The sequence below is a fragment of the Narcine bancroftii genome, chromosome 1, assembly GCF_036971445.1.
Source record: "Narcine bancroftii isolate sNarBan1 chromosome 1, sNarBan1.hap1, whole genome shotgun sequence".
Classification (NCBI taxonomy): domain Eukaryota; kingdom Metazoa; phylum Chordata; class Chondrichthyes; order Torpediniformes; family Narcinidae; genus Narcine; species Narcine bancroftii.
Window position 1 is genome coordinate 451,058,497 of NC_091469.1, and position 11,617 is coordinate 451,070,113.

Genomic DNA, 11,617 nt, shown 5'->3' on the forward strand with positions numbered 1-11,617 from the left:
ATTTTTTAGTCAGTTCTGTCTATACATCACTGTCAAGGGATTTTGCCAGGGAATGACTGAAACAAATGAAGATAAATGTTGAAATGGCTTCTGTTACTGCAAACCTCAGAGAAGTAGAATCAGTAGTAATAATATGATATCTAGCTCTGAACAGGTTTTGTTCTTTTGTTCAGACCTCGGCTGTAAATCCAGAAGACAATCAGCAATCTTTATGGCAACTTTGAACCGCCATTACGCATGAAGGGAGAATATTATGGATAATGCTTTGTCCAATTACATTTGAAAGGCTTGGGTAAATTGTAAAGAACGTAACACTCTGCAAACATCAGCGCATTTACTCACGTGGATTGGATCCAGAATCTTAACTGCAGCTTTGCTGTCATTTTTCTTGTTTAATACTTTGAAGACTTTCCCGTAAGTTCCTTTGCCAATAGTTTCAATAAGCTCCCAAGTATCCGAGGGATCAGGGAAATTGTCAAAGTTGATCGTTTTTCCAGTTCGTGGGAACATTCCTAGCAGTGACTTCCTGATCAAAAGAAAGAACAAAGTACATTTGATGCGTACTAATATTTTACCCAACAAATGAAATTGTATTTTTATCTCAAATCAATGACTGACGACAGAAAATCGAAAGGTAATCTGACTGTAATGAACATTGGACACTGCAGTCATTTTGCACATCATATATATATCGAATTGATTGCTATACTCAGAACTTCCTCCAACCTGCTTTGCACACATTACAGAAAGGTGCATTGAATAAGCCAGATTCCTCTGATGCTATTGGTCATCTTATCCATGTTAAAGCTGGACAGCATGAAAGAGAGACAGCTAAGTCTCTTTTGGCTATGAAATACACTTAGGGCTTTGGGCACCACATGAGCTGAAAAGTGAAAATAAAAACACAATTTCCAAATAGTTGTTTAAAGTGGACTATAAAGATAAAGTCAGAGTCCAATTGAAGATGTAGTGCAGGGGTTTTCCAACTGCCCTCTAAACTTCATATACCACCTTAAGCAATCACTTACTAATCCCAGAGCACTTATGGCATAGGGATTACATAAGGTGGAATGTGAGTTTGGGGGCAGGGGGGGGGAGTTTGAAAACCACTGGCGTAGTTGGTAGGTGCAACAAAATTTCATTCAGACATATTGGTACTCCTGTAAAAGGTAGCTTAATGGCAGCAACACTTCATGGTTGGACAACCAGGAAATAGAGTGGCTTCAGCCTATGAGCTGGTGTCAAAAACGTGAATGGAGTTAAACTCAAAGACTTGTGCTTCATCATCTATGGATCAAGCTCTTTAGCCCACGATGTGCTGACCTTTATAAACGTGCTCCTCAACAATCTAATCCTTCCCTACCTTGCACAATACCCCAGGTAATAAAGGTAACCACCCTATCAAATTGCATGACATCCTTGAAGGATCTAGGCACCTGAAACCCAAGATCCCACTGTTCCTCACGCTACTAAGAAACCTGCCATTAACAACACACTCTGTCTTCAAGATTGACCTTCCAAAGTACATCACTTCACACATATCCATCTTCCACTTCACTGCCCAATTCTGCATCCTGTCTATATCCAGTTGTAATCTATAATTATTCTGGGGTATCTGGGGAACGATTGGTACATGAGTTGCCCCAAATCAGAAGAAATTATAGAGGGTGGTGAATGGATCTCAGACCATCACACAAACCTTCCTCACCTCCATCAACCATCTGTACCTTCCTAGATAAGTCAGTCCACGCAGTGAAGTACCCGTCCTAACCTGGATGCACGCTCTTCAACATCTTCCCATCATGGAGAAAGTTGAAGAGTGTGAAGTAGCTCATGTACAGGCTTAAAGGCAGTTTCTTCCCCACAACCATCAAGCTACTGAACAAATTTCACAATATTGTTCTAGACAGCCCTTGCTATGTACAATAAAATCACCATTATCTGGAATTCAAGCACCCAACAGCCTCAAGAAACCAGCAAAGAAATCTCAGAAAATAAGTAGGTAAACAATACAAAAATTTAAAATTGTGCCCCCTCCCACCCACCTAGAGGTTAGTTTGCCATAATACGCAACACACAATCTCAAGCAACCAGAACATTCACTTATCTGGCATCTACCTATCCCCATAGGTGCTGGATACCAGGGGTTTACTGTACTAAATAATCTTTCTCTTTGTAATCCAATGGTCTCCAACTGTGTTCATGCCCTTCTCCTTTGAATGACTGTATGAGTATTTGAGTTGACCTACTGGACAGCTTATGATAGAACACTTCTCACTGAATCAGGTTGTGATAGTACAGATTCTATCACCAATGCGTCTATGTACAGATGGTAGTGTAGGATGACTGTGATTGGCTGAGAGTGTAGCCACGCCTACTGGCAGGTCTCAAATGATTGCTCCTAGCCAGACCAGGTCATTCTGGACTGGTCGACCTACTTGTGATATACTTCAATCTTTTAGTTAATAGATCAACTAAGTCTTTGGTTTTTTCGACGAGCTCTACACAGGTATAATGTGAAAACAGACTTGAAAGAGCCTGAGTAAGATTAACTTGTCAGTCTTTCAGAAGTGCCAGCATACTCTTGATGGGATGAATGGACTCCTCCTGTGCAGTATTATTCAGTGATTATAAAACCCTTCATGCTCTTTCGGAGATTAGATAGCAGGCTCATCTCTGCAGTAAATCACAGAGTAGAAGAAAGGTGCACATAGGTTCAAGCTATCTTTTTGATTCATATTTCTTTGGTTTGTAATTTTTCAGTTGAAATATTCTTTTAAGCAACTTTTTAATAGAATCTTTTATGAGATCGACATGTTTCCTTGTTGTTCAAATCTCTTAGGAATGAAGACAAAGCCATATTCCCAATGATTAATGGCATGGGTATTTTTTCATGATACGAGAAAATGAAAATCAAAATGGACCACATTGCTGAAATAACACTGACTTGAATAATACTTTGTCCATTCTCTTAGATTATAAATCTACAGTTGTGTACGAAACCTAAAATTTTATGTTTGAGATCTAACATCCTACATCAAAATGAAGTGAAATTGTGCAGGAAAACAGTGTGCCTCCAGATTACTCTTCAAATGAAGAGTCGATTTTTTTGCAGCGAGCAGTCATCAGAAAATTCAAATCCCTCTCCCTTCAGTCCCCATGTAATTTATTGCACTGAACTAAATGTATATTGATCTTTATCTCATTTCCTTATGGGTGAGCACAGCACCTGCATTAACCACAGTAATGTTTTTAATATTTCAGCAATTTCACTGAGTTTTCAGACTTTGGAATGTCCTGCTTAACTTCTAAAACCTATTAATCAGGAAAGAAACCGTATTAATTCAGAGAGGTTGCCCTGGAATACAAAGTATTGCTGCTTCCATTGAATCTCAACTTTACATAGGATTAAACAAATGAATGGAGTTTACCTCCATTTCATAAACTTTTCAAGAATGAATTGTGGAAGACCCAGAGACACAGGTTTTACTGCAGGCCTCATGGCTAAACTTGGTTTCTGCAGCAGATGGCCAGAAAGTATTTTTGCTTCTAGTCAAAAGCAGGCGACTATAGATGCTGGAAATAAGAAATGAACAGAAACTGCGGACAATATTCAGCAAGTCAGTGAGGAACTCTGGAGAGAGAATGATTTTTATCTTTATCTTTGTTTCTATCTGTGCAAAGGGATTGAGGAGGGGAAAGATGAGGGGGGAATCTTACTGCAACGCATAAAATTAAGAAAGAAATAGATAAGATTGAAGCAGAGAGCAAGGTTGATAAGGAACCTACCTCCATGCATTATTTGGTTAGGTAGCACTGGAGAAGAAATCCATTTGGATTCATCACAATGCTTTCAACAAAGACTTGATTACCGGTCATCCTTCAGTTAAAAAAAAAGACACATTGTCATGCGGTTCATCTGTGTTCACGAAGGTGACTTTGCAGTCCCAGTCCAAAGTCCCAAATCTAGCACAATGGGACCCTGGGTCCATTTTTGTATTAACTATGGCTGCTGCTTTGTGACACCATTCTCAGTTTTCCATCAGTTTTCAGCAGTGCCTGTCTTCAAAACTGGTCTAGGCTTCATAGCAAAGGGCTCACCAATGGGATCTGTCAGCTGTCCCAGCTTCTGGATCTCTTGGCTGGATGTCACAGTAGCGTAGGGTTTCCTTCACAGCATCTTTATAGCACTTGCATGGACGACCTTGAGATCTCCTTCTGGTCTTCAGATCACTATAGAGCAGCTGGTGAGGTATAAGGTGGTCGCTCATTCTGATGCCATGTCCCTTCCACCATATCTGGACTCTGATGATCAGGGACTCAATGCTGGTGGACTTTGCACGACCCAAGACCACCAGGTTGGAAATATGATTTTGTCAATGGATGCCAAAGATTATCAAGTGATCTGTTCTGGTCATTAACCTGAGACGACACCCAGCTGACAAATGTAAACAGCTTCAAATAGTTAGGGAGCATCATCTCGAGTGATGGGAGCGTATAATGCACATGTGGAATTTCTCCAGTTATTTGATGTGACGTTGATACAGGTATCGCATGTAGGAGAGAAGGGACCAAAGCTCAGTAGACCTTCAGGTTTGTGGAGATGCCGATGTTGTGTTGATTGAGCACTCTGGTATGCAGCCTCCCCAGAGCCTGATTGGCCTTGCTGATCCTGGAGTCAATTTCTTTGTCCAAAGTCCCATCACTCGAGATGATGCTCCCTAACTATTTGAAGCTGTTTACATTTGTCAGCTGGGTGTCGTCTCAGGTTAATGACCAGAACAGATCACTTGATAATCTTTGGAGAAGGGAAACAGTGGAAGGGGCAGAATTAGACTACGGCCACAGGTTATGGGTAAATGTAGGGGGAAGCAACTGAAAACTGAACCAGCTAGGTGACATGGTGACACAACTAACAGAGTTGCTGTCTCACAGTAACAGAAACTTGGGTTCAATCCTGACCTAAAATGCTGTCTCTGTGGAATTTAAACATTCTCCTTGTGACCATGTGGTTTTTTTTCCAGGTTCTCCAGTTTCCTCCAACATCCTGCAGCTGTAGGGGTTAGCAGGGCCAATTGATCGAGATGAAGGGCCCCAAGTGTGTTGGTGAATGGTAGAAATTGGGAGGGAGTTTATGATATGTGGGGAGAAGGGGGATTCACGTGGGATTAGTGTAAATTGATGGTTGATGGTCAGTGCAGACTCAATGTGACAAAGGGCCTAAATTTAGTCATACAGCATGGTAACAGGCCTTTTTGACCCACGAGTCAATGTCACCCTATTTACACCCAATTTACCTACACCCCTGATATGTTTTAAATGGTGTGGGGAAACTGGAACCCCCCCAAAGAGAAAACTTACGCCGACACGGGGAGAACATACAAACTCCTTTCAGACAGCATGGGATTTGAACCCCAGTCCGGATCGCTGGTGCTGTAAAGACATTGCACTAACCGTAACGCCATCTGTTCCACCCTAAAATCAGTCTATGAATCTATAACTCGAAGCAAAATTCAAAGCACAAAATCAAGGAAATTTCCTTTGTGGGTCTAAAATCCAATCAACCAAATACTAAGGGGTAAAGGAGATACTGGAACACACAGATATTCCAGGTGTGCATCACCTTTTTGGACTGAGATGAGATAAGATGAGAGCATATTGTACACAACACATAGATTCAAGATTCTTACTTGCTGCAGCTAAATAGGTTATGCAATACATTAACTTCAACAGTCAAAATTAAATTACCATTATATGCCAAGTCAGAAAAAAATAAGTACAAAATTATAGATAAATAAATATGCATAGTTGCAGTTGGTGCAAGAAAGAAAATGACACTTTAGTAAATGCAGACAGATCTTTTGGTTGTCCCAGAGTAGTTTATGGTTCAGTTTAGAATAGTACAGGGGGATTCAAGAGCATGATAGCAGATAGATTTAAAAAAAACTGTTCTTTAATCTAAAGGTGTTGGCCTTCCGCCTAAAGATTGCAGTGAGAAGAGGCTGCGACCAGGGTGATGAGGTCCTTTATGATATTCACTGCCTTCTCAAGGAAGGGTCTCAGTTCCCATTATGGACTTGCCATTTTTTTTTGTAGGAAAGATCAATAAGATTGAAAGAATGTAGAGATAAACAAGGACATTGCAGAAACAGAGTAAAGTAAATTAGGTTTGGACATTATTTCCTAAAGCATTGGAGATGAACAAAGATATGATTGAAGTATACAAAATTACGAGTGGTACAGGTAGAGTAAAAGCAAGCAGGCTTTTGCCACTGAGGTTAGGTGAGACAGAACTAGAGGACTAGAGGTTAAAGGTGAAATGTTCAAAGGGATCATTAGGGGGAACTTCTAAACACAGAGGGTGAGGAGAGTGTGGAATGTGCAGTCAGCTGAAGTAGAGAATGCGAGGTGGATTATGACCTTTAAAAAAAATGGATAGGTGCATGGATGGACTGATACTATGGAGGGCTATGGTCCAGATGCACAATGCCCTGTTTCTCCACTCTAGTGTTTTATGGTTCCATGGCTCATTTGTGATCTTGTGCATTTGAGTTTCCAAATCAGGCTGTGATGCAATCGTTCAGTATACTTTCCACAGTACACCTGCAATGAGTATATCAATTATTTGAGCATGTTCTCAGTCATCTGAGTTACATGTGTAGCCAGACAGCTTGTCAAGAGGTCTGTGGAATGATGATGTTGGGAACTCGGGAAAGCAAATGAACAAACCAAAGAGATGGCAATGGTAGAGTCCGTCTTGTGATATATTGTTGATAAGCCGACACTACACAGAGGCATCACAGTGATCTTGTTGAAAGGTCAAGCAATGGCATTTATGTTCCCCAATTCCAAATTTTAAGTTGTGGTCCATCTTGTCCTTTCCATAATCACATTAAGCTTCAAAACACAAAAATCCCCAAAGACTCATCCACAAACACCTCATCTACTTGGCCTTCCCAATTTCTCAAGGTTAGATCATGTGCCTGGATTTTAAGTTTCAGATGCTTGTGGTGTGAGGCTGAGTATGAGTGGTTGTGGAGGACTAATAGCACAGGAGAAATCAGGGGCAATAAAGTGTTGCAGCAGTTAGAGTTGGTGCCTCACAGCTCCAGTGGCCCAGGAATGATTCTGATCTTGGATGCTGTCTGTGTGTAGCTTTCAGCATGCTATTCTCCATCATCACATAGATTTCGTCTCATAGCCCAAAAAATGTTGTAATGGCATCATTTACTTCTGTAAAGGACCTTGACAAAAGAATCAAAGCTGGCTGGGCATAGGGACAAGAATAAATTTCAAGGTACCGGAAAATAAGGAGCGAGGGAATGGAGTAAAAACACAATGATGGAGAAATTCAGCAGGCAAACAGGAACTGCTGGGACTAGTCCCTTCAGAGCTGGCATTAAACAGGGCTGAATGACTCATGGGAAATTTGATGAATGCCAATGTTCTACCACAGGATCGGTCAATAAACTAGATGCTTCTACAACAACAGCAAAGATCATAGTTTGCTTTTTAAATGTTTTAAAATTTAGACAAACAGCATGGTAACAGGCCATTTCGGCCCATGAGTCCACACCAGCCAACTTACATCCAATTGACCTACATCCCCGGTACATTTTGTATGGTGGGTGAAAACCGGAGCCCCTAGGTAAAAACCCATGCAGACATGGAGAGAGTATACTGACTCCTTACAGACAGTGCAGGATTTAAACCCCAGTCCCAATCCTTGCCGCTTGTAAAGGCATTGCACAAACCACCTCACCAACTGTGCCACCCGTGTTGGAAAATCCAATCCCCAAATTAATTGTGCGTTTCCTACATTATAATTGTACTTCAATAAATGGGTATTGAAAGCAATTGAGATCGCATGATAATGGAAATATATCTTAATGTTTGCATACATAACCCATGATATAGAAATATAATCCTATGTTTGCACTCAGAACGCAATTTAAAATCATAAGTATTAATCATTCAAAATGATGACATGGAAATTTGATTCAAATTAGCTAGACCTTTTCCAACATTGCAACCATGTCTTCGCCTAAGAGAATTTCATTGCCTGCGGAATGAGACTTGAGTCATCCTAATGCTGATATTTTATAATGTGTCTTAGCTATCGATCGTCTGTTTTTCTTCGGTCCCTGAATATGAGACAATAACTAACAAATCAAGTAAAGAGGATTTTCAGAACAGAGAATCAGAGAAAGTTAAGAACTTAAGCTGGTTGAAGAACACTCGCAAATGACGGGATGAGGGACTTGACACATGAATGAGGTAAGGAAAATAGTGGAAGTTTTGATGGATCGTCCTCTACTGTAACCAGAAGGTTCTGTGTGGAATCCTAGCAGCATCAAAGATCAGCTGAACTGTCCGCCTGTTTCGGTCCTGTAGATTCACAGACCTGGCCATCACTAACCAAAATAATCAGTGCTATTTAATTTAAAAATACTGAAACATGTGTTCGCTATGGCAAAATAAATCAATGCACTTTTGCTCATTAAGAAGACTTCATAAAAAAAGCATTCTAAAATGATTCACAATTAAATGTATTATTATCCTTTGTCCACTAAACAATTTGCTTCCTTGTCAATGTGTAAATTTATTTTGGCAAGCTGTTGATAAAGACCAGTAAATCAGACTTTCATAAATTAAGGTAATTACTTACATGGTTTAAATCCTAAACTTGTTTCCTGAATAATTACTAAAACAAAACAAAAGAAATTGTCCAGTTATATCTTGTCCATCTGCTACACAAGAATCATAATGGGCTCTTGAAAGGAGGAGCTAAGAACTAATCCTTAAAATCCCAAACAGGCAGATTACAGCATGAACCTGAACACTATGAAGCTGTGTCAAGTATTAGTGGGGTATTAATAAAGACTTCAAACAGAAATTTCCCTATATGGTTTGATCTCTAATGACACAAACCATTCTATCCATATAAAATAACATTAACAATAACAATTACAGCACGGAAACAGGCCATTAGGCCCTTCTAGTCCGCACCGAACCAAACACCCCTTTCTAGTCCCACCTCCCTGCACAATGCCCATAACCCTCCATCTTCTTCTCATCCATAGACCTGTCCAACCTTTTCTTAAATAATACAATTGACTCCGCTGCCACTATTTCTCCCGGAAGATCATTCCACGCGGCTACCACTCTTTGAGTAAAGAAGTTCCCCCTCATGTTACCTCTAAACCTCTGCCCCTTAATTCTTAACTATGTTCAAATTCATTGTTGTGCATCGCACTTGAACACGATTATCAGAAGATCTGAATTGAGTGGCTTGAATTGTAATGCTGATGGTAAACTGACCAGGTTATAACTGGCATTGGAATAGGAGAATCAAGTCTGTACGGTCATGTATTTACTGTCAAACAAGAAGGGAAGGTGATCTGACATCTACAACAAATATAGTTTGAACAAGAGGGACAATGTAGAGAGTGAAAAGGGATGAAGAGCTCTCAGGTCCCCATGTCTTAGCTGCTCATTTTAACAACTCTCTGCCAACCCTGTAAGCTAAATTTGGAACTAATCAGGAAAGTTTAAAAAAAGATCCGTTCTAAATTCCATCTTCATTTCCAGCATGATCCCAATATCAGTAATTCTGAGTGATCAGGATTACTCAGAATCTCAGCACATTGCTGTCTTGTCGGGGATAACAGCCATCAAAATTACTTTTATTCATTCAATGGAGGTGAGTGTCACAGGCAGAAGTGCTATTTAAATGCCAAGCCTCAACTTCCCTCAAGAAGGTGGCAATGAGCTGCTTTCTTGAGTCGTTCCAGTCCTTAAGGTGCAGCTGTATCCACAATGCTGTTTGAGAGGGATTTCCATCAATGGCGAAGGACCAGTGATAAGATTTCACAGTCAGCATGGTGCAACTTCCAGGTAGTGGCATGCCAATACTTTTCCTTCCTGGTCCTTCAAGCTGGTTGAGGTTGCAAGTGGGAACATGCTTCCTAATTGGGAAGATTGGGAAGAAATCTTGGTGATTTGCTGCCATGCATCCTGTCCATGGGACAAATTGCTTCTGTGAAGGAGTGGTTGTAGATTTGGTCACTAACTATGTTCTGTATGGAATTGACCTTCTTGGGTATTGTTGAAACTGCACACATCCAGGTGTGACAGTGTATATAGATATGTTTTGGAAAGATAACTTTGGAAAGGTTTGTTAGAGTAGGTCACATATAAACACTTTAAAACAAATCTTGTATGAAATACTAGTCATATCGGGGCCTCACAGCTTTTGCAAAAGATTTGAAGAGTGCTCACGAGCATTCACTAATGGATTGTTGATTACAAAATGCAACAGATGAAAGAGCATGTTGGAGACGCTTCTGTCTGGAAGAGAGCTTGCTGTTCTAAAAGGGCCATGTGGTTTTGCAAGCAAAGAGAGTCAAACAGGTTTTTCTGTGTGTGTGTGTGTGTGTGTGTGTGTGTGTGTGTGTGTGTGTGTGTGTGTGTGTGTGTGTGTGTGTGTGAGAGAGAGAGAGAGAGAGAGAGAGAGAGAGAGAGAGAGAGAGAGACACACACAGATCACTTGTACAGTGTCACAGCCGGCAGAAGTAGCTGGGACTGGAACAGGACAAGCTGGCAAGCTTGTGGAAAGCCTTTTGGAAGATGGTCTGGTCAAAGCCATTGTGGTTCATGCAAGAGGAGAGGTCTGGCTGTCTAATGTTTCACTTGGAATAAGGGAAACAAAAATAAACTCTGTGGTGATCTGAAAGAAAGAGGTTATCATCTGGAGAACCCTGAGTGGAAGTAAATATACACAAATTTCTCTCTGAAAACCAACAAGAACCTTCCTGAGTGGTAACAATTTACCTTTCAAGCACCAAAGTCTGGTGAACTTTATAAATGTTAAATTCTGTGCACAGTATAAGAATTGCCTGCAACCAGTGAACTTGGAGGAATGAGAAGTGAGATTGGACTGTGAACCAAAGAACTTTTCTGAACTTACAGTAAGGACGGGTTACACTTAAATCCCAGGGGGACCAGAATCCTGGCAGAGGTATTTGCTAGGGCTACTCAGGATCCTTTAAACTAGAATGGTTGGGGGGAAGGAACAAAATAGTACAGAGCAGTAAGGAGAAGGTTAGAATGCAAACAAAGAAAGTTTGTAGTAAGTATTTGAATATGGATGGGCAGGTGATAGAGAAGGGAAATGCTCCGGAAGAAGATGAAGGGCAATTGGCAGGAAAAGTAAATAATGTTGTTATTAAAGATGAGGGAAAACAGGGATTAAAAATTGGGAAATCTCTGTAATTCATATATTTTAATGCCAGGAGTATTGTAAAAAAGGTGGATGAGCTGAAGGTGTGGATTGATACTTGGAAGTATGATGTGGTAGCGATTAGTGAGACATGGTTGCAGGAGGGATGTGATTGGCAACTGAATATCCCTGGGTTTCGTTGTTTTAGGTGTGATAGAGTCGGAGGGGCAAGAGGAGGTGGGGTTGCATTGCTTGTCAGGGAAAATATTACAGCGGTGCCTAGGAAGGATAGATTAGAGGGCACATCCATGGAGGCTATTTGGGTGGAACTGAGGAGTAGGAAAGGAGAGGTTACACTTGTAGGGGTGTATTATAGACCACCCGGAGGGGACCGAG

At 40.7% G+C, this 11,617-nt stretch overlaps 1 protein-coding gene across 1 annotated transcript in view; it reads right to left on the minus strand.

Annotated features, from left to right (window-relative positions):
• The window catches only part of LOC138751786 (myosin-IIIa-like), a 101,950-nt gene extending 101,440 nt beyond the window's left edge, over window positions 1-510 (minus strand). The window contains exon 1 of the mRNA XM_069914573.1: window positions 343-510. Coding sequence (XP_069770674.1) covers window positions 343-510 — 168 coding nt within the window. The remainder of the gene's footprint in view (window positions 1-342) is intronic.
• Window positions 511-11,617: the final 11,107 nt, after the last annotated feature.